This window comes from Pavona decussata, unplaced genomic scaffold, assembly GCF_977016875.1.
Source record: "Pavona decussata unplaced genomic scaffold, jaPavDecu1.1 SCAFFOLD_329, whole genome shotgun sequence".
Taxonomy (NCBI): domain Eukaryota; kingdom Metazoa; phylum Cnidaria; class Anthozoa; order Scleractinia; family Agariciidae; genus Pavona; species Pavona decussata.
The window spans coordinates 913,727-940,474 of record NW_028145717.1 but is presented as its reverse complement, the minus strand read 5'-3'; the positions used below and the strand labels follow the sequence as shown (position 1 = coordinate 940,474).

The window sequence follows — 26,748 nt, the reverse complement described above, 5'->3', positions numbered from 1 at the left end:
CAAATACATTTTTTCTGAATGATTGCTCACAAAAGCAAACAAATAAATATTCAAAGAGCCCTCTGATTTTCTTTTGGTTCAGGGGTTCAGATTTGACACAGATCAGCGCAAGTCAAGAATGTAAAACCTGAGAGTTTACATTTTAACAAGCTTACAAGCTTCCTGCTGTGCCCAATCCTCAAGAGATTTTCACAATAGCAAGATCTTGAGTAACAATTACAACGTTACTCCTGTAGGAATATTTCGTGGAAAAGATTCACTTGCGTTTCAATTTCGCGAGTGTTTAGCGCTGGCAAAGCACGGAGTTTCGACTCTTAACAACGGAACTTCTTTGACAGGATATATGAGAGCAGTTTAGCAATGAACTGATCAAGTCATCCGTTCAGTCGACTGAGACGTCCATGATGTTTCAACTCACGTGTTGGATTTATGTTGTGTTAGTCGCCCAGTTTGTGCTTAAAGCAGAAGGTGAACAAGGTAGGCGATTGATAAACCAACAGAATAGTTCCAACTGTACAATAATCTCTTAGTAGTACCCCGAAAACAAAGGAATTTGATCCGTGGTAAACATAATTTTCCTCTGAACTGGTTGAATTTCCAGCTTACAAGTTCTCAGCTGAGCCGAAAATTCACCTGGTTACGAACATTCGCGCCAGAATATTTAAGTTCTTCGTAAACACACAACCGACAAAAACAATACTATAGAGTTACAGAATTAATTTAGCAAGATAAACGTGATAGAAAGCGAAATATCTACTGTTTTATCTATTAAACACTTCCGGAATTAGTCGTATAAATTACTGCACACTTCGCGGCGGATTGTTATTACTATAAATTGTCTGTTTTTGAATTGCTAGAAACGGGTATAATTGTGTATGTTATCGAAACAGCGTAAACTTTCTTTTCCGGAGATTTTATGGTCTTTTGTGCTGAAGGACCCTGAAGTTAAAGTGTGTTTAATGTAACTGGCTTAATTAATAATAAGTGACAACTGAATTAAACCTGAGATCCGAAATTAGGCGTGAAAAAATGAATAATTCAAATTTTTGTCACCCACAGAAAATAAAACATTTTGTTTTCGTACTGAAGATCGTAACTCGAAGTACATGGAGTATTTGTACTTCGGAGTAAAATGCCGCTCTGTAGGTTTGCCAGAAGGACAAAATGGACAAAATTACAATGCCTAACGCTGTGAAAAGTCTAAAAGGAATTATAACGTAATCAAGAAAAAATGTACGTCGTTCACGTTCGTTTTTTCATTGGAAAAAGGATCGGTTTTTCACAGCCTTAGCGTAAAATGTTCTTTCAACCAATGACCACAAATCAGTATTTTCCCCTAAGAAAGCGTAGGTAAGGCCACACAAGAAGGCCTGTAGTATAAAGGTGGATGGAGGGGGGTAGGGGGCGAGGCGGAGTTGTCCTGGTGAGAAGCAGTCATCTGAAATATGGATTGGGGCCATGAGAACCTTCATGCTTTTCCAAAGTAATCCTGGCATTTCTACCACCGTAAATGAGAAAGATTGGCGCCCTGACCAAATATCCTCAAAAATAGATATACGTTTGGGATGAAAACTAGTAATTGGATATTAACTTTTTGCAAGAACTTCTGTTGTTTTCTTGTTTGGTTTGCATAAATTAACCTACAATCTTGGACAGATTAAAATGAAAAATTAACCCTCCCCTCCCCCCAAAATCAATGATGATTTCGCGCGTAAAGCAAAACGCGCCATTTTTCCATCATTGAAATGGGGGGGAGGGGTGGTCTTAATTTTTTATTTGATCTGTCCAAGATTGTAGCTACACTCTTTTTCTTAATAAGAACATCTAATTTTGGGGCTAATGCTGGACGTTCTTATTTATTATTATTATTATTATTATTATTATTATTATTATTATTATTATTATTATTATTATTTTATCATTGTTATTATTATTTGGCAATCTATACGGACGTGACCAGGACACCTATCAAAAACCCATATGTGCCGTAATGTGGTGCGCCCGTATTTATACTGTTTATTTTAAAAAAATTTGGTCAAAATAAAAATGTTCTTGAACTGACTTTCAGCCTGGGTAATGTTCTTAGTATGTTCTTAATTTAGTTAATCCAGCCTCAACGCTCTCATAAAAAAGTTCTTATTAAAAAAAAGAGTGTGGTCTTAAGTACAGTATTTAAAATAAAGACAATAATGTAAAAAAATATTAGATTTCGGCCTCAGCTTGTCATGTTACTCATTAAAGAAAAAAAAAACACATTAAAGTTCGACATTGTGGGGACCGTGTACCAACATATCTTAAAAATCGACCATGTGGCAAGTTTAGCAGGCTGATTATTTCCTTGACCACCTACAGTCGATTTTAAGCAACCCACAGTTTTGTAAGAACCTTTTGTAAGAATCCTGTTTTTTGATTGTAAATGTCTGGTTCAACGGGCGAAAAGGCGAAGTCAATACTGCACTATTAAAGCTTTTAGAATGGATGTATGTAGGTTTCATTTTGTCTTTCTTGGTTGTTTTTTTAGGTGTCAACTGCTCTCAGATTGCACTACAAGGCCAGAAAAACTCATGTGGCCAGGTTAACAAAACTATCTGCGAGGGACTGGGTTGTTGTTGGAACGAAAGTGAGGCTAATTCAACCATGCAGTGCTTCAGTTTAAGGTAAACTGGACAAGTTAGGCGAACTAGAAAAGAAAAGAAAAAAAAAGCATATCTCGATCTGACTGTCTGTGTAGGGCCTCACCTGTAGGAAGCAAAATCTTTACTGGAGCGGACGGTTTTCATTTAAGTACCGCAAAATCAAAAATAAAAGTGATGATTCAGATTGTCAATAACAGAATAAGGCCGGCACACATGAGGGAACAAGTCCCAGGAACCTGTACCTTGAAGTGTTCTGCTAAGGGACTGTTACGGGAGCAGGGAAGGAACTGTTCTGTTCTCATGAAGAAACGAGTACAGTTTTGAGGGGGTACAATTGTCCCTTTCATTCAAGCCAGTTTGAATATGTGTGATGAGTCGCAGGGATTGATTGACGAAATTTAGTGGGTCGTTTTCACCATGGGACAAGCTTCCCCTGGACTAGTCCCTGTAAGAAGTCCCAGGGGCTTGCCTCGTCGCTTGAGCCGACGTCGTCCGCCTCACGGGATAAATTGCTAAGACTCTCATGCCCCAAGTATTCCTTTCAGCGTTGCCTGGGAGATAGCACCTAACGTTTGCCGAATACCAATCAGCGTTGCACTAAATGCAAACCCGCTCTGTCAAATTTTCAACTGGTTTGCTAGAGTTCCCTATCAGTCGAACAGCTAACGACAACATGTACATCCATCTCTTTGGTTTGACTCCCTGTCATTTTTCGACACATAAAAGAAACAAACATGAAACCTTTTTAAAATTTATCAAAACTTCTTCCAGCGGTGCAGATTTTTCTTCCAAATGCAAGGCTAAAGAAATTTGAAAGTTTAGCAGCCACCTATTTTCTTGCGAGGAGACAGTTTTCGCTTCCCTCCACGCGTCGCGTCTCCTCGAGGAAGGCAATTTTCACGCGCGCGTGGTTCGTTCTCTTTACTATCCCTAAGAAATATATGGAACTGCTTGTATTGCTACTTTCTTACCCCCACCCCCCACCCCCTCCTTACCTGTTCTGCCCTAGATTGGTCATCATAGGGTTTGTAAGCTTCACCTCGCGTTTCCCTTGGTAGAGAGAGACAACGTGGAGCAAATTGAGCTGCTTGACCGAAGACAGATCAATTGACTAAATTGACTTGCTATGTTGTTTTCCAGCAACTCTTCAATTCCAAATGCCACGAGACATTTGTGTTTCCGTTATGAGGGTCAGGCTTGCCGAGATGTCTTCTCAACCACTTTAGCTTCATTAAGCACGTTACCAAGGTTACACTCTGCGGAGCAGGACTCAATTGAAAGTGTTCTTCAATCCGCTGTCACGGCCATCAGTGAAAATGTCACGCATCCTGGGTGCAATTCAGCGCTGACAACGATGCTGTGTCATTACACCATGCCCCCATGTTACGCAAACAACAATGTCACGCAATTCTGTGTCACTGAGTGTCACGAGTTGTTGTCTAAGTGTGGGCATTTCATCCAGCAACTAGAGGCCTCTGTCAATGTTCTCCTGAGTGACAAGGAGTTTTCATTTCCTCGCTGTTCTGAGCTACAGAATGCTTCTGAAATGCATGAGGCATCAAACAAAACATGCACTAAACTCAGCTTAGGTATGTACTGGATGTAACCGTTCTCATAAAACGTAAAACAGCGATCAGTTTCATACCCAGAGTGATCAGACTCTTTGGCCAGTGGTTGTTCTGAAGGCGAATAACCGCTGGCCAAAGAATCTGAGGACTCTGGATAGGAGATTGGTGACCTTCGATTGGCCAAAATGCCTCACGTGTGCAACAGGCCCCAAGTAAAACAGCCCCTTAACATTATCCTTTTTGGAAATCCCCCCCCCCCCCCCACCCCCTTCAAGAAAAAAGGGGGGAAAAAAAGAGAAACTCAATTACACTTCAAAGCAAATTAATAGGTTTGTTTTCATAACTGGATATTTTAATTTGTCGTTGATCACAAGACGATATCTGATTTTTTTTATTTAATTAATTTATTATTTATGTATTTTCGTTTACCTTCCCACCAGCGCCTATTTTTGAAGTCAATATTATTTGTCTGTCCTCCCGTTTCTTAAATCCCGCCAGCCCACCCACATCACCAAAAATAAATAGTCCAGAACAGAAGGTCAACAAACTCTTCAGATAAAGCTGTCCCGTAAAAACGCCAAAAACCAAATTGCCTCACGCCTGTATTTGGCTCAGAAATATGCATGCATTGAATATTCGTCAACGAAAACCATCTTCAGTTCCGAGTTCTTAGTGAGTCGACAGTTTCGTCGAACAAAAATTTTATTTTTGTCGCCAAATTAAGGTGACTCTTTTTTTTCCTCTCTCTTGAAATGGCCTGCACAATCTTGATACACTGAGTCTCGGTTATGCCGGATTCAGGTAAACCTTTTCGTTCTTTCTACCATGTAAAAGAGATTTTATCTTGTTTGTTTTTATACTTATATACGCATTATTTTTTCTTTTTTATTATGTTTTTTTTTCTTTTATTTTCGCAGATTTCTCCCTACCCTCTCAAGAGCCACAAGCCGTACCTAAGAATTCAACAGCGCAGAGTCCTTTTATCGTGGGTAGGTTATTGTACCTTTCGTTTATGTTGTCAATCACACTTTACACAGGATTTCCGCCAGCAGACAAGAAATTAGCTTGCAAGCTCTAGCTAGTTTGTTTCGCGCAAGTTTTTAGCCGGCCATGCTTTGCGAACTGGGGTGAACTTGGAGTACCTGGCACCGGCCACGCGTGTGCTCGTAACTCGTGGCTTGGCCACACGCGTGAAACAAACATCGTGTTTGACAGCTAACAAGAAAGTTAAAGCAACCTAGGCTTGAAGGTTTAGTTTATAAGCTAAAATCTCGCCTTACTATAAATAACTAGTGAGTCAGTATCGGGGAACTGATCATAACAAATTTGCATGAAGTGGACCCCCTTGTCTGGGATAGCTAGGGGAGTTATCAAAGACACCCCCTGTCTCATGAAGATTACCAACAAAATTTTGTTGGCTTTAAATTTTGAGTTGACACAGAAACATCCAGCTAACAAGGGTCAACATAGTTAGATAAACAAGAAATGTGAAGTTGCAATCTCATTCTCTCTTTTTTTTTTTTACTGCTGGATAGAGGGATGGCTGTGCATTAAAGACACCATCTATTTTGTGGTTTGATGGGTCTTGTTCGAGTATAGTTGTTTTGATCGTTTCTCCACGGAGATTCATTGTGTATTTAAATTAACCGAACGTCCAAGAGGTTCTTAACTGCTCAGATTTCTGTGCATCGTGACTGAAAATTGAAAGACAGAAATCCATTAGTGTGAACGGATCCAAAATTTCTTGTTTTTATTAAATGGAAACTGAAAGAGAGGTATCAAGGTGTATCGAATTAGGTTCTTTTCTTTTCTTTTCCCGCAGATACTTCGCCCTCTCAAGCGCCACAAGCTACAGTAGATGATCCCTCAATTCAGATACCGTTCTTATTAGGTACGTTACACCAAGCCACGATCAAGGCTCCTTTGGAAATATTAAAATTCTACTTGATATCCAGGTTCAGAGGACACAAACAACAGAAATGAATAAACATGATTATTCAGTTTTCTTTGTTCGTGTTCTCTAGGCGTCTTTGCCAAGCTGAATTTCAATATATCGAAAGGAGCCTACTCGAAACTCATTTTGCGAGGTGAAGGGTTTCATGACCAATCTACGTCTTCTATATTCACACTAGAGAGCGAAAGCTCAATCATTTATTCCCGTCTTCATTTTCACGAAGCCGGCATCCATGGTGCCCAAAATAGACAATATGTTGGCTGATGTATCGAGTTTCATAAGTAGCATCTTTAAAATCCAGAAATCCGCGATGGGGGATCCAAGATGGTTTTCGTTTGGCAAACATGCCACATATGACGGCGTCATCGCATTTCGTTGAGGACCTCAAACGAAAAACTCTTTAGACGTACTTTTTACTCTGCAAATGTCACTGTCATATAAATAAATTTTTAAAATATTCTCGCAGTTATGGAGGGAGCGGTGCATGGGATAGGCAGAACAGCTCCCAACCCGGGTCTTGATGGGGTTAAACTAGCCTCCCATGCAGTCATTTTTAGGGGACTCGTATTACATCCTACGAGTTCCCTAAAAAACGACTGCGTGGGAGGCTAGGGTTAAACAAGAAGATCTAGAAAAATCACAAAAACGATGAAAGCGAAAAAAAAAAAAAAAAAAAACCTCAATGTTCCATCAGAATCTAGCATTTCGATTCCTAGCAGCCTGTCCCGGCTGAAATATAATTTGGCAATTTGTTGTAACCCACTACCGCGCGCGCACGTTCTGTGCACCTCAAAATGTTCCGAGAAACTCAGTTAGTTCAGACGGTGTTTAACAAAACCACGTTCTAAGCCATTTTCAATTTTGCCAACAATCATATCTAAACATTGGCTGTCGCTGACGGTAACAAGAAGGCTTGCATCCCAGAGTAGAAAATTATTTATCTACTTAAAATAAAACCTTATAAACAGATTTGAAGGCCCACTGATTGTCTTAAGCCGCGGCCTAAGTTGGACTTTGTTTAAATAACCGCCCCAGTGCCTCCAAATCAAGAGACATTTTTGCGCGGTTTCGACTAGCAGATTCCAAAAGCAGATCTTAGCAAGGACTCTTGGAATCCAGAAGGAAAATTGAGGGTAAGGATTTGGGGAAAATGGGCATTTTAAAGCTGTTAAAATTATTGTTGTTTAATTATCTCGATAGAAAGTACGTGTTTACCTCCAATTTACTTTTTGGATTTCAATTTTCCTTTATTGCGGTGATTTAAAAATTTGTTGTTGGCCTGGTATAAACACAGAACAATTGACACTGCTGGCTGGAAAAAGCACCTTAAAATATATATAAAAAAGACAAAGTTTCAGGAGGCTCTTGTCTTCATTGAAATAGCGGCGACACAGTTTCGCAAGTCTGAGCATTTTAGAGACATTTGCATGAAAAGGGGACAAAACTTGCTTGTTTCCATACAAACGTCTGCAAAACCTCAAGAATTTACAGAACTATATCTTCGCCATGTTAAAAGGCAAGACACTCAATGTTTTTTTTTTAACCAATCTCAAGGTGGTCGTTTCATATCAACAGAGTCAAGGGTATTCGTTAATACTAGGCCTACATAAAAAATTTTAAAATTTCCGTGAAAAAGGTCTTATTTGCAAAGATGCACTCTTCCAACTTAATTCTTTATTGTGTGGCATCTGGCAATATGACATGGAGATTATAGCAAGCAAAATTTCCGGTTATATTAAGAGGGGCACGATCCCTTTAACACCTGGAATCACACGTATACGGGCAAGAAAAAAACTTTTTTTGACAAGTAAAAACTAAATACACTTTCGGTTTAAGCTGGGTTAGAATAAAAGGAGACCAATACAAAGCCCCAGCAAAGCGCAGAAGGAAGGTGTTTGATCGCACGTTACTTTCGCTTATACTGTAATTCTTCTCGTTTCATGTACCGGTAGTCTTAAGTGACAGTTACTAAACCTGCTAAACCGCAACGCAAACACGAAAAAATAAATAAATAAATAAATAAATAAATAAACACGGAATGTGTAAATGGAAATGTAAGCCACGCGTGGTCGTATCATGCAGACTGTTTTCTCCATTCGGACAAGAATTAAGAAATAAATATGTGATGTTTTCACCCGAATGGCCTAAAATTCGATCTCAGTTCTTGGACTGCTCAAATCGAAATTATCCTTTTCAGATATCTGTGCATTCTTCTCCCAGTTAAACCGCAGGCACAACTTAGGCTTTTCACGCCATAAAATTGAACGCCGAAATTTCCATCTCGAAATGCATTCTTGCGTGTAGCCTGCAGAACAGACGTTATTTATTCATTATTTTCTCTCTCTTTAAACTAATACAAAGTAAATGAATAAAATAAAATAAATAACCCCTGTTCTTCAGGCTATCTTGCGGGAAGCTCAAACAAACAATAATTATTGTTATCGAAAATGTGACGATTGAGAGGTCAGACTGAAAATTCAATCGTTGTCTGTCGGGGGGGGGGGGGGGGGGAGGGGGGGAAGGTTGAGTACGCATACGTTCAGTGTATGCAAAGAAAAAACAGAAAATTTGTTCCGAGGAGAAAACTATCCAACCTTTCGCTTAATAGCCTTCTAGGCCTGTTATCATTTTTGCTTTTTTTCGTCTATTTATTGTTGTTGTTTACGTTATCTGAAACGCAACTAGTGCCCAGTCTTCGTCTTTCGTTTCCGGTTGACTGATGCGTTAGTCATCACTACCGCAGGAACTGCACATTTCCGTCTAATTAATATTTGGGTCAAGTCATTCATTTATAGTCAATGAGTTTCGCTCAAACATGCTTATATGTCTATAGAAATGCTTTGATATCTAGCTTTTTGTGTTAACATCTGTGAAAATCTGCTTCCAAGATAGCCTGTAAAGGAAACCTTGCAACCGTGACATCGCGAACGGAATTTATTTATTTTGCGGACGCTTTCATCAACGTCACCCACCATGAAGAAGATTTTTCATCAGTACCTTGGACTACTGCTTTTAGGGTTATTTATATGTTGCATGCAAACTAGAGGTAAGTTCTAAGTCTTCTAGCTTTTACACTCCAAGATTGAAAGACTCGAAGCCGCGCTGCATTGCAGTGATGACAATTTAACGCGAGCAAAACGAACAACGCACGTTCGTGTATTGATTTAGTGTTTGTCTCTCAGTTTACAAGATTTCAGAAGATTAGGAGAACGCATTTACAGTTTCGTGTCTGATTGTGTACAAGATGTGGAAAAATTGAACCCTCGATGGGGGCTGTGTTGTCTAAATCCTCGCAATTTGACCTGCAATGTTACGAAAACCTTCACAGACACGATCACGCGATGAAATCAACAACAGCGGCGAGAGAAATTGACATTACGGCACATTATTTTAAAGTTAAATGATTATCGATTTACTCAATAGTCTCAGATCGCTTTTTGCATTTTATCGTTTGTAACATTCTACCTTGAATCATGCCCGAATGTTTGGGTACACTTAAATGTGCATTCTTAAAAAAAGAACTTTGGTTAAGCTTACTGATTATGACTTGAAGTGTACACGATGGCCCAATATCTGTTATCGAGCGAGATGACGTTTGAATGATCTCAATTACTACTCTTTAAACAATCTACGGAGTTTAGACTGAATCTGCATACGGCGGACGGAGAGCAAATTCTCACAACTTAAAAGGGAAGTCGTTTATTTATTGCGTCGATAAATGAATAACTCCCTTGAGTCCTTTCACGTGGCTTGGGTTACATAAATCTATTGTTTTTCTGCAAGTCGATAATATTGTGTCTTGCATAATTAAGGATTTAGACAAAGAAACACTGATTTATGCACAGTAATGGTTTGTTTAGATAAGACATTATGCCAAGAGAACTTTAACATTTTTTTTTTCATTTTGCTGGCGTTTAAAGAAAACAAAAATAAAATGCGATGTTATTGGCAGAAAACGGGAGGCGTAAAAAAAATGTGATGTCATCGGAAGACGGGGTAGAAAACAAGATTCTTACTTAAAAATATACGGTTTCTTTAGAGTTGAACTGTGGGGTCAAGTCCGGGGATTGTGTCACGTTCTTTGTATGAAATGTTTTTCTTTCGCTTTCGTCAATGTATCAACGCCTCAAGTACGTGTTGCGGTTTCCTGGCAGGATTAAATGTATCCGTGCTCTTCTTCAACATAGACTTTTATCCGGTGTAAACAGAATTCTCGTGAACTTAGAACGCAGTTTTCTCTTCATTTATTTCCATTAATGTCGGATATACAGTACTGTATTTGAAAAGTCGGTACATGTCACGGAATTTTAGTATAAACTTCACAAATCCATGTCATCGGATATCTAACATGTGAACCATTAACGTCACACCCATCTCCCAAAAGATATCACTCGTGGTATTAGCCTGTAGACCGTTAATGCCTAAATCAGTCACACCTTCTTTTCGATTTCGAGCTGTCGACCTTTACGCGTTTTCAGTTTTCCCCGTGTTTCGTTTGTTTTCCATTCCTAATTACGCGGGATGCCCTGAGGGGGCATACCGTGTCTAAAAACGGGACGATTTCTTTTTCTTCGTCGTAGCTTCAAATCGGTACATTAATTTATTCATTAAACTCACCCCTCTCCTACTCGGGGTGTATTGTTCTGATTGTCTTCAACAGAAGCAGGCCAATCAAAATCCATTCTTGTCGCTTACATCGCGAGGGAGGGGACCCACTCACCCCTACCTGTGTGACGTCAATGCATCATTTGATCTATTTATTAAAAACGGATTAAATTTGGCGCTATATTGTTTATAACATGTTCTGGACTCAAGTGTGCCGTTTTCAAACGGAAATTTCACCATTTTGAAGCGGCAAATCGAAAGAATAACTTCTATGAAGCACCCGACATTTAAAAGGTGGAAATTGGTGGGTTCATGGCGAAGGAATCGTGCTTTGTTTGACAGTCCTTGACCACGACGCGAGACTAAAAAGAGGTCATTGAGACGCTTACGTTATCGTAATGGAATTCCACACATTTCCGGTGAAAGTCTGAGTCGCGTAAGCTAAGGAAAACAACGTAACGCGATCGTCGTGACTCAAACTATTCCATTAGCAAGGATAGTTTTATCAATCGGCGAAGCATACAGTTGGAAAAAATGAATCAGCCCCAGCATCACGCGTAATGCCAGTAAAGCAGGCATCTTGTCTTAATTAAAGATTACATTGAAATTCTTGGAAGGGTTGAATTGGGCTTGAATCCAGGGCCCAGTTGTTCAAAGCCCGATTAAGCTAATTCTGGTTTAACGTCAACTTTGATTCGAGTATATTTACTAATCCATAAGGATTCGACCAAAATATTTTGTCCTTACGTTTTGCCTTAGACTTTTATTTACCAATAGCTTAAAATGAGCCTTTAAAATCATTTTTAATGAGTGAGATGAAAACCTCGGTTAACTTTTAATCGTGGATTAGCGTTAGTCGGCTTTCGAACAACCTTGCCCTGCAGGTGCTAATTTTCAACGTGCCCTTGTTCCTGTAAGGTCGATCCGAACGCCCGAAAACAGGGAAATCATAGGTTTTTGTAGCAATTTAGTCGCTTAAAACGATGTAAATACGTACCAAATAGCAGCAACAATAATATTTTGGCTACAGTCGACTCTTCGACCCTCGATTTTGGTAAACGACCCGAAGCATGGAGCGTACTCGATGTTTTTCTTACTGGCTCCTCCCCTATTCCAGAAAGCTCAACTAAAAACCTGAACAAGCTTAGGGAAGTGGTCAAAACTACTATACTCAAACAGGACCCACGAAACCACAAAACAAATGGTGCTCTCTGCCCGCGTCCCCCTTCCTCAACCATAAAGGATGTCTTCAATGCATAGCCGCCCCTCTATCCAGCAGTAAAATATGACAATGAGATTCAAACCCCGCTTTTCTTGTTCAATTAGCAATGCTGACTCTTGCTGGCTGGATATTTCTGTGTAAACTCTAATTTTAAAGCCAATAAACTTTTGTCGGTAATGTTCATGAGATAGATGGTGTCTTTGATAATCCCCCTACCCCAGACAAGGCGGGTCCTCTTTGAACAGACTTATTATGACCAGTTCCCTTAAACTTCAATTTTAATGTTCATTTTCGGCCACGATATTTTGGTTCCAGAATACGAAACGAATTTTCTTGATATCATAAAAAAAGCATTTTTTATGACTTGAGATATTTCGTTTTTATAATGATTAGAATTATCTCTTTTTTTTTTCCTTCGGCCGCATGGGAATTATTGCCAAGAATGGCCGGCAGATTATCGTCCTTCAAGGACCGTGCAAACTTTTGTTACTTCGCATACGTTCTGCGCATCTCGAAATACTCAGGTTTCCTATGGGTGGTGACTAGTAATTCAGGGATAGTTTTGCGGAGAAAGCAGAACTTAGCAAGTGCCCTTGGTATCCAAAAAGAAAATTTGGAGTAACCTGCATTTTTGAGAGATAATAAAGCTTCAATTTTGAGAAGAAAAAATAAACGCCATACGTTGGTTTGTATTTCAATGTTTTTTAGAATAATTGTTGCTTCATTATCTCTAAAAAATGCACGGTTACCCTCAGTTTTCTTTGTGGATTTCAATAGCCCTCGCTAAGAGCTACTTTTCCCACATAGTCATAAACCACACAAAAATACTTCCTTATTAGTTGGCACCGTCCTTAATTCTCGTTCGCGTCCCTTCAATGCACGTTCAGGCTGCCTTCTTAGTTGCTTTGTTTTAACGTAAAGTGTGACAGTTTATTTCTGTGATTTGTTTTAGCAATGCGGCCGAACTGTTCTGCAATAACCACTGAGAAGAAGGTGGGATGTGTGTTGAATACAAACGCAACCGTTTGTGGCCTTCTTGGCTGTTGTTGGAATGCACAAGAAACTAACAAGACATTTCGATGTTTCAATAAAATGTAAGTTGTCATTGGCGAGGAGAGACCCCGCTGGGAACGATGTTTGCCGTTTGCATTTCCATTGCCACGTTTACTGCAGTTGCATACCCAATGGCATTGTCACTGGCATTGGGATTGGCATTACCATTTACCATTGCCACGTTTACTGCAGTTGCATACCCAATGCCATTGCCACTGGCATTGGGACTGGCATTGCAATTTACCATTGCCACGTTTACTGCAGCTGCATACCCAATGCTATTGCCACTAGGATTGGGGTTGGTATTACCATTTACCATTGCCACGTTTACTGCAGTTGCATACCCAATGCCATTGCCACTAGCATTGGGATTGGCATTACCATTTACCATTGCCACGTTTACTGCAGTTGCATACCCAATGCCATTGCCACTAGCATTGGGATTGGCATTACCACTGATTTACCATTGCCACGTCTATTGCAGTTGCCATATTCAATGCCATTGCCATAACCAGGAAGAAACGTTGCCACTTCCGTTTGCATTGCCTTTGCTAATAACATTACCAATGCGATTGCCACGGTCATTCGCATTCCATTCATGTTTCCCATTGCTTTTACTCAGCGGATTACCGTAACGATGGCCATTGCTATTACCCAGCCATTAGTATAGTCATTGCCATTGTCATTGCCAATGCCATTACCCTAACCATTGCCTTTACCCTTACCATCGCCATTGTCCCTGCCACGCCATTGCTATTAAAAAGACAATGGTTATGGCAATAACAATGGCAATAAAACATTGTCATTGCCATTGCCAGTCTGATTGATATTGGCACGGTTAACGCCATTTCCATTGTCATTGCCTGTACCTTTGCATTGCCATTGTCATTGCAATAACCATTGTCAATACCATTGCCATAATCATTGCCATTGCCAATGCCATTGATATTCTATTGCTACTGCCATAACTGGTAATAGAGTCTCTATGGTAAGTTACAGACAATAGCCTTGTGATTTGCATTGTTGCTGCCGCTGTTACTAAGATCTGACATTGGCATGACCATTTGCTTCTGAGTTAAAGAATGAAAAAACGGCAATTCTTGAAATACTTCCTTGTTTATTTTCAGAGGTGGCACTTGCATGCCGTATCGTGGAAGAGTTTGCAGTATCTCGGTGAATACATCACTTCCTGATTACGCTCATACTCCACGTTTCTTTGATAACAAGTTCGGCTTATTGGGAACTGAAAGGTTTCTACTTACAGTGACAGGTGTTATAAATGATTTTGTAACGGACAACGAAAAGTGCCGTTATATCTTGTTGAATATGCTTTGCCAGTATACCTTACAGCCATGTTACGCAGACAACACGATCATAGAATACTGCAGAGAAGATTGTGAAGCCATATTTGATGAATGTGGTGGATCGCTTAATCAAGTTATTGGCGCGGTGAAGTTGCTTGTAAAAAAAGAAGGCATCGATTTTATACATACCGGACTACCGGACTGTTCCAAGCACCACCCTTTCTCATATTTTGAAAATAAGCCTGGCAAGACTTGTATCAAGACTGGATTCTTTAGTAAGTCGACTCTACTTATTTTGTTTATGGATGGTTGAAGTCGTTCTGTAGTGTAATGACACGTTTAACCGATGCAAAACGCGGGTAAAAATGTAATCAGTGTCAAGCATAGGTACGAATTTTTGAAATTATGCAACTGATGGCAAGCGTAGGTAAGTATGTAACCAGTACGTGCAAAGCGTGGGAAAGCGTACAGCCAGTGTCAATTACGAGAAAACGTACAACTGGTGCGAGCGCGGTATAGTATGCAATATAGTAAAATTAATTATCATTCGATGCATTTTTCTTTCTTTTCATTGGCCGAGAGAAAACCACGTGACCTGCAACTAGCTGTCTACAAATAACGGTCTGCTCATGCGCAATATTGCCCGACTGTGTTTTGCGGCAAATAATACTCTGCTCATGCGAAATTGAAACCACGCTCTTGTGTGAAAATGGCAGATCGCTTCCCTGAGCTGTAAGAGAGTGACTTGGCATCTTTAGTTGATCAAAATTAAAACTCGGTGATCGGATGGTCAAACAATTATTGAACTCTGTTATCGCAAACTATCAGGATTTGTCTGTCTCGCAGATCAGTTTTCACTCGCCACCAGTTCAATAGGGAGGATATGAATAAAATCCATCGAGAAGAACCGGGTAAATTTCTGCGCAACGGTATTCAAGTTACTTTTGACCTTGTTACTTTCGGGTGATTGATTCTTTTGGGATTTGACGAACGAACGTCAAATTCTATCGCCCCTTTCTTGAGGTCGATACTTTCTGTGAGTTTCTGTAATTACCTAATGTCTCATTTGAGCTTCTACTGATGGGGTTTGTTTATTGCAGATTACAAGGTAAAAGCCACTCCCACCCCACCCCCGGACGACAACAAACTAGAAATCATCCTCCCCGTAGTAATGGTAGGGCTTCTTATCATCCTGGTGCTCGTCATTGCGGTTGTGTTGTGGCGAAGAAGGCAGAATATGAAGGATGCTGTGGATAACGCGTATGCGATCACTAAAAAAGGCTCCATTACAATGCGGGATAGGTTGCGGGCAGAATCCCTTAAGAGCCTGGACTCGAGGTTGTTGAGGCTATATGATCCAAACAAACTGAAGCAGTACCGGCTGGATCACGTGCAATATGTGAAAGACTTGGGGGAGGGGTTCTTTGGCAAAGTATTTCAAGGTGTGTGTATGTAAAATACGTTAATAATACACTGGTTGTGATTTTTTAAAAGCGACAGTTCAATACAGGTAACGATAACAGTAAACATACGGAGTATATGTGGTGAACTGACCACTTCATAGACTCTACTCCGAAATTCTCATATTAATTTATTGCTTGCACTGGTAATTCTCCAGATAGTGAAGGTAAACGTACCGAATTTTTTGAAGATTTTGGCAGAGACACTTCTGCAAGATTTCGAGGATTCCGAGTGGATATTAGATATCTGGCAATAGGTCCCAGTGCAAAGCACTCTTAACAATTAGCACTTTGAGAAAAACTGTTACATTTTTCTTGCAGGACGCGCCACTGGCCTTATCGACAATCAGCCCAAAAAAGAGATTGCTGTAGCAGTGAAGGCGCTGAAAGATGACCCGTCGAAGGAACAGAAAGACGAGTTTTTCAGAGAAGTGACTCTCATGTCCATTTTGTCACATCCGAATATCGTTCAGTTGCTGGCGGTGTCTACCGAAGAGGAACCTTATGGAATGCTTTTCGAGTTTATGAGTAAAGGTGATTTGAATCAATATCTGAGGAATGCTTTGCCTGCCGAAACGTCACTCAACTCTGACGAGAAAGGAAAAGGTAATGATTTTTAACTCATTTGAAGTAAATTTGAAAAAGTATTGAAGTACTATCGAAGTTTATCCATGAACAGATTTGTAGAACAAAAATGAGGGCGATGTTCATTAACATTCACTCGATCCCTAAGTGATTCTAATCCGTTGCCAAGATATTTTGTGGACACCAGTCCTCCTCCACTGCCTTACTGAGTTTGACATCTTACACGCCATCTTATTGCCGGGCACTGAAGAATTGCTCCCTCTACGTCATTGATACAAATAAATCGTGCGGGGTATTTCTGTATGTTCAACAAATAGGTTCCATTTTGCCATGCGTCTATACGCTGATAATGGACAGATGACGTCAAAACGTGGTAAATCTCGTGTAAGTCTCACCGTGATCTCTCCGACAAGACAGAACGCTACTGAACCTAACGTCACAAACAACGATGCGACACTGTAACTACTGCGACTATACCTTACATCAAAGGTACTTCTGGATCTATCGCCGGATCCTACAGCCCTACAACTTCCGTGTAGCTCACAAACCTATCACCACTATGCGCCAACTACTAACGAACGTAAAGGGCAGAGATGAACCGAACCACAGACAGGGAGCAGTTTACAAGATCAAATGCTGCGACTGACACTTATATTGGTGAGACCGACAGGAATTTAAACATACGACTCACTGAACACAAACGAGCAACTAGAAATGGTGATATCAACAATCACATTGCTGAACACCATTTACAAACGAACCACAGAATCGACTGGGACTCTTCCAAGTGCGTTGCTTACAGTACAAATTACTATCAACGACTCCCTCTGGAAAGCTGGTTTACTAACTTAAAACAAACGCCACTCAACCGTTGCCTACAACTACCTGCACCTTACAAACGACTTATTGACAACATCTACAGAACAGACAAACAATACAGAATTTTACTAACAATAGACTAACGAACTTATGACTGACAAAAGACGGCCGATCGAAACGCACTAATCGCTTTTTACAGTCTTCACCGGCAATAACATCACGGCTTACTGACAAACGACCAATTACATCTCGACTTCGTTGACCAATCACGTCAGCAACCAGGGCCATTTATACCATCTACTGACGTTCCACAATTTACTTGACTCTGAAGATGACTTCCGTCCAGGTTGCTGAAACGTCATTCAATGTCACCTCAAACAGTCCTTCTTAGGACTATATTCACCCGGATGATCATAATTTACGTTCTTATGACATGACTCCTGGGTTCAAACCATTTACAGTTATACTCTAATCACAAACTCACAATTATTTGGAAACGATGTCAATCCACCTGTAATTTAGACACAGCAGTAGAGAGCATTTATAAAAGCACGAGTAGAAGTATGCGAAAACGAGTAACTATTGCCGATGTACAACCTGCTGTGAGTGTTTTAATCCATCGTACGGAAAAACTTGGCGGCTATACATTTTACCACAATGCCTTGTGAACATACCACAGCCAACAAGCACATAGAAGTGTCATATTTTTTGCGAAATTCGCCCCTGTACTAAAAACATTGTGTATGCTAGGTTTGAAGTTTTTAGAGCCTTTGGGTGTTTTCGTACGCTAAGAATTTTAGGTGAAGGTACTACTCACCATCTTTTTCGTTACGTTGGATTGCCATTACTGTTTCGAGAAGTGTGATTTTCCTCTCGGGGCTCGGATCTTTGTCAAACTGACATCCGCATACCTGTAGAAAAACCACTTTATTATTTAAAAATCTCTCGAAATGTTTTCTAACAATTTCATGATATGGTAGAATTTGTTCTCTCTTACGCCCACTAATGCCTCTAGGATAGTCACTAAAATTTTCTTTTCTCACTAGTTTATCTCACGCAAGAAGACCTCGTGACCATCTCGATCCAGATCACCGCGGGCATGGAGTACTTGGCCGAGATGAAGTTTGTGCACAGAGACCTGGCGGCGAGGAATTGCTTGGTCAGTGATGACATGGTGGTAAAGATTGGGGATTTCGGAATGTCACGTGATTTATACTCTTCCGAATACTACAAGGTTTGTAGAGTATGTGATATGACTATTTCTTCGTGTTTAAATTGCCAATCAATCTCACACGAAAAGTCCTTTAGACTCCTCGGTCAGGGGCAATCTCATACCCAGAGTCCTCAGGCTCTGGCCAGCGGTTGGTCGTCAGGGGAGTCTCTGAGGAAATGGAATTTTATTAATGCGGGATTTCTGCGGTAAAACATGAGAACTTGAGTTTAAATCACATAGTGGTCACAGCGCGTAAGGAGATGCAACTATGTCAGGTTGAATATTCAGTCTGTATTGATTGCAACGGCCTCCTCCCACTACGACGACGACAAAGACATCAATATTGATTTATTGAAAACAAAAACTTTAAAACTGTCTTCCACGACTACAGCGGCTTTAATATTAGTTTATTGAAAAAAAAAATGAAAATTGTCTTAACAGTTTTTCTCTTCTTTTTCTTACTATTTTGAAGCTGGAAGAGAATCCATAAACTGAATATATACGCACATAGCAATAAATTAATTTACGTGGGAAGGTAAAATTGTGAGGCAAACTGGATTGTGTCCTCTTTTGTACGCGGGATGTCGGAAAGAATTGAAACTACCTCCCGTCTGTTCTCGATGTCAGTTAAAGTTGGTCTATTTATAGCCTGCAAGAGCGGACTCTTTTTCGGCTTTTGTTACTATAAGGGTATTGGTCATAACAAGTTTGTTCGAAGGGGACCCATCTTGTCTGTGGTAGGAGGTGGGGGTATCGAAGACACTACCTATTTCATGAACATTACTGACAAAACTTTACTGGCTTTAAAAATTTGAGTTGGGCAGAAATGCCGGACAAGAAAAGTGAGGTTTGAATCTCATTGTGATTTTTTTTGCTGCTGGATAAGGGGGTGGCCATGTAGTGAAGACACCATCTTTTGAAGGAGGAGTGGGGGGGGGGGGGGGGGGAAGAGGGGGCAGGCAGAGACCACCATCTAAATTGGGGTTTAGTAGGTCCTGTTAGAGTATAGTACTTTTGACCACTTCCCTAATTGACTTTTTATTCTTTAGTTTAGGTTCGTAAACGTATAGAGTTTTTGTGCGTTTAGGCCTTCCGTCTACACGTACACGACGTGAACAATCTCTGTAAACGGATATTTTCGTAAACGCCCGCCAGAGTGAATGAATTTGTAAACGCAAAGAATGCACGTTGATGTACTCTCGTTTGGACGACACAACTTGTAAACGCTTACGTCACACAGCGTGTACGCATGCTCAGTCAAGATGTACATGGCAATTCTGATTCCCAGCGGCTTCATTACATTCTTCAGTTACTGTATGTATTTGAGACTTTCCTATCGTTGGGGGATCATCGTTCACGTGTGGACAGAAAACTTTGTGAATGTTTACGAACGTAAACGTATACGTGTGGACGGGGCCTTAGCTTTACCAACATGTTTATCCGGTTTTCTTTCAGATGAGTAAGGAGACGCTGCTCCCCATTCGCTGGTTAGCTCCTGAAGCCTTCCTATACGGCAAATTTAGCCTCAAGTCAGACACTTATGCTTATGGTGTGGTGCTTTGGGAGATTTTTACTTTTGGTCTTCAGCCGTATTACGGATATACTAACAAAGAAGTCATGGACTTCATTCAGAAGGTATTGTTCAGAGAAAATGAGAAATTTGTTTTTCTTTAAAAGTGAATCTGGATTCTTTTCACTACAGCGACTGGAAGCGGGTCTGAATAAGCCTTTATTGTTGAACTTACCCAGCGAGAGGTTTTATAGACCCTTCTCCAAAATGGTGGCAGCAGATTTGAATGAGTTAAAATTGAATTGAATGAAAAACTGATACCAGCACTGGAAAAAGCACCTTTACTTTAGTAGCCTTGCAAAGTTTCAGCATATTAGGTGTTAAATCAGCTTAGGAATTGTAAGATAAAATTTGACAAATTTACAGACGTTTGTATGACTGGGGGTAAACGCCATACCCCCTCCCCCCCCCCCCCCCCGTCATACAAACGTCTGTAAATTTTTCATTTTTCAACTTACATTTTCTCAGCTCATCTTGCTGAGACTTTGCAGGGTTACTAAAGTAAAAGTGCTCTTTCTAGTGCTGGTATACGTTTTTAATTTTAACTTACTTGAACTTTCGACCACCATTTTGGAGAAGGGTCTATTCAACATTTACCAAACACATTTAGAGTAGTGAAATGACCCCGCAAACACTGGGCGGGGGGAGGGATGCCAAATTGCCAGTTCCGAAGTTCATAAAGGGACTGGGCCCTAGTTTACACATTGTTCATCTATATAAGCAATAGCCGCCATTTGGCGCGAAAATATGCTCAGATATTTGTCCGCGGACATTATCTGTTCCGAGAAGCGAACAGTTTTGCTGGAGGAAAACTGTGAGCTTCGAGGAACAGATGATGTCCAAGGACAAATATCTGAGCATATTTTTAAAGCCAAATGGAGGCTATTGTGGTTATTATCCTTCAAATATTTTTCGCAACATGTAGCAACGAGCTTGAGTATTTGAACATTTCGTTTAAGAACAGTTTACCGTCAAAAACGTTTAGAGCGTATGTTGTTTTCTGATACTGCGTTATCGACCAGCACGTTTATCTCTCCTTCTGTCACAAAAGTAAACCGTTCCCCCATCTTGACATTAATTTTAATTGTAAACAAGACGCGCCTTGAAGTTTTTGAAATTGGGGAATATCACTTGGGGAATATCATCGGATATTCCCCAGTTTTAGCTGGGGTATATGGTACGTGAGGCGTTTAGACCAATCGCGCGCGAGCGAAAATATTTGATGGATTATAATGTGTCATATGAAGAAATGAACCCCATCGCCACTAAGACCACATAAAAAATTAGTAAGTTCAGTACCAAGTTTGGTTTAGTTTTATTGACCAGTAACCAGGCTGTGATCTGTTATAGGTCGCCCAAATTCCATACATATGTCCCCGAAATCCATACAAAGTCTCTAATTTGTTCCGATTTTTGAAAGTCTTCTACATGGTTTCAATCTAACCACAGAAACTCGAACTTGGTAAACTGACTAATTTTAATGTGAGTTTTCTTGTGAAGGACTCCAATATCTGATTAAACACTCGTTCTCAGTCTCCATTTGAACTCCGGAACGGGCAATTAATGTCTGGATCAATTCCAAAAGCAATCATCTCCCCCCCCCCCCTTCCCCCTTACCCTTCCTCGGGCTTTTTTTTTGTCTGTTCTGTTCCTATCCTTTCACATTTTATTTCTAGTATTGCTTTATTCGTTTTGATTTTTTTTTTTGGGGGGGGGGGGGGGGTTGGTTCGGTCCATTTTGCGGACGCCAAAGAAAACAGCCCGTGTTTCTTTCTTTTGTTAGCTTCAATGGTCACCGGTCGTGAAGTTACGCAAGGGGGCAAACACTTTGGACACCCTTCCCTCTCAGCCCCCCGGGGACAGGAAGTCTAAAGAATATCATGCTGAATAGACTTACGTTAACCAAAGCTTATTTAAAGCTTATTTACTTCTTTATCTCCAGGGTATTCACTTGGGGAAGCCTGATAACTGTCCAGACTTCATATACGCCATCATGAAAGACTGCTGGATTAAAGAACCGGAGAAGCGTGTCGAATTCAGTGCAATAAGCATGCGCCTGAAAAATCCGTACCACAATTATGATGTGCCTCCGTCATCCGACAGCGAGGAAGGACCTGAGCTGCCCGAGACAAATGAACAAGGTAATCTATAGCAGAGAAAAGCTAAAATACAAATTTGACTACAATTTCGCCCACGGGGAAATATCGTTCAATAGGTTATATTTGAATGGCCAAATACGACTCCATCCCTAGGCTAAAAAAAAAAAAAAAATGAACCACCTTGTACAGAATTGAATAATAAATAGGAAAAGCGTTTAGATTGCATTTCGATGTTCACACCTTAGGATTTTATCCACAAACTCAAAAGCTAGAACCACTTTGTACATTTTAATAAACAGCACCATAGCTAAGTACTGCTCATTAGCTTTCATTTGAATCGTCACACTTTAGGATTTCATCCACATACTCAAAAACCAGAACCACCTTGTACAGCATAATAAACAGCACTACAATAAAATACTGCTCACTAGCTTTCATTCAGTTTAACACGTTTTAATTTCACTCCAAGAATCTACAGACAATTAAAATGGGAGTCGCTTTCTAAAGCACAGTAACCGGCACCAGAAATTTACTCAATAGTTTTTTTCCTTGTCACACCTTAGTCACACTATAAAGAATTTTGAATAATATTGACAAGAAATGACCAGAAGAAAAATTAGAAGCATTGGCAAAAATAGCCAAAAAAATATGATGGGGTTCACACAACAGAACTTGGCTCCAATTTAAGTGGGGATCTGTACCGTTTGCAACGTCTTACATGGTTGGTCGAGAGGACAAAAGAACGAACAACAGAACAATGCTCCCAACCCTAAAAAAGCAATGCAGCTGTAGGTTAAAAGGGTCCAGTGAAAATAGAGCTTTTGAAAGGTACAGGTCTGCTGCAATTCAAAATTGCCCCTAGACAAACTTAGAAAACATTATTTCTGAGTTCTTTTGTTATACACTCAAAAGTGTGTAATTCATGGAATCATCCACAGACCCAAAATTTAGAACCACCTTCTACAGCCAATCCGGCAAAACCCCCACATGAAGTACCGCTCAATCATCTTTTTATTTAAGTGGTTACATTCTACATATAGTGAGTATTTCAAAACCAGCTTTCTTGACACAAGTACGTTGTGCTGAAATAATGCTGCGTTATTAAACGTTGGCTTAACATTGGCGCTAAAACAATCCGGTTTGCTCTTTTCTCAGACATGGGAAACTACGACATTCCCCGAAGTTCCGCACCAAGTGATTACGACATTCCCCGACTGTCAGCAAACGAAGGTACTTACGACGTTCCCCGATCATACGATGATTTACGAATGAGCAGCGCCGACGAGAAATTTGTCGAAGACGGCATCATTCCTATTTCCGTGTAATTGAGGGAACGAGCTTCCTGAACCAGGAGAGAATTGGGAGCGAGATTAATGAATTACAATTATGAAAGAATGAAACGTATAAGGGTAACCCCTGGAGATGAGAAATCAAGCCTCGCACTTCACAAATAATTCGCTAACGTGAATCCGCCACCTCGCAGCTTTTAGATCAGCTTACAGGATTGGCTGAGAAAACAACAGCGTAGCACTGAAAAAACAATGGACCCTAACCCTGAAACAACAGAGCTGCTTGTCCAACGAAAGAAGATGTTCTAGAGAGCTGCGTGCTATCTGGGGCCCCACGTAAAATGCTAGAAATAAACGAGTCTCTTCACGTTAATAGTACCAAATGTTTCTCATATTCAGGGGTATTCTACCGTTAAGACGCTGCAAGGTTGTCAGTATTTTTGGAAGGGGGTGGAGGGGGGGGGGGGGGGGGGAGAGAGAGAAAGAAACGAAGGAAAAGCCTTCCGTTTCTCCCCTCCCCTCCCCTCCTCTACGTATTCTATATTTTATAACTCATTCTTTACAGCCACCGAGCCTCACAGTAGCTTGTCATCAAACATGATTTCAATCATTAAAATTAAATGTCATGAACCAGCGATGCTATGGAAAATCAGTCATTATTTTTCTTTCTTCCACAAGCTAAATTTGGCCAGACACGACCACACGTCCTAGTTCCAGTTCCCCGACATATTTCACGGTCATTTGATACGGAGACTATGAGAATGTGATTGTAGATCATTTTATCAAAATGTTTTTCGCCAGTAATCTGTATTATATCATTAACTGATGAATAATACGATCATCTTAGTCTTTGTCGATTTAGTGTTGCTTAGATTCTTAGGTCATACATTGTTTAAACAGCTCGGTATTGTCCACAACTGATTTAGCATTTGATATCCAGTTCGCTCGTGAACTAATGTGTAGCTAAACCTGGTTCAACAATCAATAGGAAAACCAGTGGTAGAACACAAGTATGTTCTGGCTTAAGCTTTCATTCGGCTAAATTTGAAGTCGAAAAATATCAGTAAGAACCTTCTATGGAGATAACAAACATGTTTTAGGTTTGAACAGAGAATTAAGTTTCTATAAGTACCTTTAATTTTTGCAGAGGATCGATGTAGTTAATGCCGTTGATGTCTATTTGAACAGTGAACTCTTATCAGAGGTAATGCTCATTCGTGAATACCTATTTAATCACTCAACCCATTATTTGTTATATCTCACTGGTTAGTCGCGATAGAGGAATTGAGCTATTTTACATGTTGAAAATTCTTTGAATTTTTTTCAAATTTACTCAGTGAAAATAACTCATTGCTGCATTATAACACATTGTTTAAGTCGAACTCTGGTTCATACTTGGGTAGTAAAACATGGTGTGACTTCCTGACGAACATCGTCAATGCACAGGCTACCAACCTTGTTTTTAGACTTGTTGTTTCATGTTATATATTTTGCTTAACAACCAATTTTCCTTTCTGCGAAGTCAAACGTGTTAAAACAAAGGGAAAGATGTATCAATATTTTCTTTCATTTGACGAGTGCAGGAAATCCTAAGCATCGCTTTCGATGGATCCGTAACCAGTCCAACAATGAAAAGGGACCCTCTTGTACCCAAAGAGGGTAGGTAGCCTGTGCTGATCTAATGCCAATATCAGCTGGTGATTGGGTTTATTAGCCAATCAGAATTCAGTGTAACAAATGTAACCGGTGAAAAGCGCGGGAAAAGTCCAGTAAACTTGCGTCTGATTGGCAGAGAAATCTACCTCTGCTGTGATTCGCATTGAGCTAACTCAGTATTTTAGGTTCCTTTCGAAATAATAGAATTCAACTTGATATCGAAGTCCAGAGGACACAAGCAATAGAAATGAATAAACATGATTATTGAATTCCTTTGATTGTGTTCTCTTGACTTCATTGTCAAGCTGAATTGTAATCTCGAAAAGAGGCTATTACGTAAGTCTTAAAAACACAATATTGTCGCGTCCTTATAGCTATAGCCGTCGGGGTAACTACAAAACTTTTCGAGCCAAAAACGTTGAGTTATCAAACTGTTGTACAGAACAAAATAGACTCACATTTTAGGATGTATATGTTATTTCGCTTTGAAATTTTAGTCAAGTAAAAAAGGTTTTTTTTCTTACTACAAAACTCTGATTTTCAAGTCTTTGTTTTGAAAAGAGCGCCCAAATGTTCACCGTAGATTAAAAGTAAACGAACAAGATTCATACACAAATAAGATTTATTAAAGTTTATGCTAGTGAATGATGTTTTTGTAACGTTGCCTTGTACGTTCATAGAAATACTTTAAAATTTAGGAGGTTAATTGAACGAACTCCCATCACACCTTAAGACAATTCTTAAGTGTTTAGTACCATTAAATAATTAAAATGTTTTACAACTACATGTTTGAGTTTGTCGTTTTTTTTCCTTAGAAAATGACTGCTTTGGAAAAGGCTGCGCCATTAAAGCCTTAAAAAACCTGCTCAAGTGTCCCCTAGCATCAGGGCTCATTGACAAATTTCTATTGTTTCAATATTCAAAGGCGATTTTCTCCCTTTCTACAAAAGCCCAAGGCTTGAGACTTGCAAAGATTATCTACGATCTAACAGGCTTTCCAGCGCGTGTAAATTATTGGGGAAATTGTCTTTTTCACAGAAAAATTAAGGTATAAATGTTGAAATAAAATAATTTTGTTAATGAGTTGAAGAGTACTCTTCGATCTAAGAAGCTTAGCTTGGCTCATTACACTGTAACAAGTTTCCACTGTTCGAATATTCAAAGGCGATTTTCTACTTTTCTACAAGGGCTCCAGGCTTAATCCTTTTACAAACTATTTACGATCTAACAGGCTTACCAACGCGCGTAAATTCTTGGGGAAAACCCGCTTTGTATCAAAGAAATTAAGGTATGAACATTGAAACAATAGAAATTGGTTAATGAGTTGCAAAGGGTCTTTTTCGATTTTTAAAAATCTGGCTTCGTTTGGCTCATTAACAAATTTCTATTGTTTCAATATTCAAAGGCGATGTTCTCCGTTTCTACAAGGGCTCCAGGCTTGAGACTTTCACAAAATATTTACGATCTAGCAGTCTTTCCAACGCGCGTAAATTCTTGGGGAAAACCACCTTTCTAACAGAAAAATTAACGTATGAATATTGAAACAATAGAAGTTGGTTTATGAGTTGAGAAGGGTCCTCTTCGAGTTTTGAAAATCTGGCTTCGTTTGGCTCATTAATAAATTTCTATTGTTTCAATATTCAAAGGCGATTTTCTCCGTTTCTACAAGGGCTCCAGCCTTTAGACTTTCAATTTATCATCTAACAGGTTTTATA

At 39.9% G+C, this 26,748-nt stretch overlaps 1 protein-coding gene across 1 annotated transcript; it reads left to right on the top strand.

Annotated features, from left to right (window-relative positions):
- The first annotated feature begins 254 nt into the window (after positions 1-254).
- LOC146453589 (muscle, skeletal receptor tyrosine protein kinase-like) lies at positions 255-25,819 on the top strand. The gene is made up of 14 exons (XM_085096500.1): positions 255-477; positions 2,522-2,657; positions 3,777-4,225; positions 5,122-5,193; positions 6,027-6,159; positions 9,077-9,204; positions 12,938-13,079; positions 14,166-14,617; positions 15,443-15,784; positions 16,124-16,408; positions 18,253-18,440; positions 19,875-20,054; positions 21,932-22,130; positions 23,244-25,819. The coding sequence occupies exons 1-14, from the start codon at positions 402-404 to the stop codon at positions 23,411-23,413; spliced, it is 2,952 nt and encodes a 983-aa protein (XP_084952626.1). The 5' UTR covers positions 255-401; the 3' UTR covers positions 23,414-25,819.
- Positions 25,820-26,748: the final 929 nt, after the last annotated feature.

Excerpts from the sequence above, each read along its gene's own strand:
- LOC146453589 (XM_085096500.1), top strand. The coding sequence starts at position 402 with ATGATGTTTCAACTCACGTGTTGGATTTATGTTGTGTTAGTCGCCCAG. Across the intron at positions 478-2,521 it reads TAAAGCAGAAGGTGAACAAG|GTGTCAACTGCTCTCAGATT; the intron begins GTAGGCGATTGA and ends TTGTTTTTTTAG. Across the intron at positions 14,618-15,442 it reads TATCAAGACTGGATTCTTTA|ATTACAAGGTAAAAGCCACT; the intron begins GTAAGTCGACTC and ends TGTTTATTGCAG.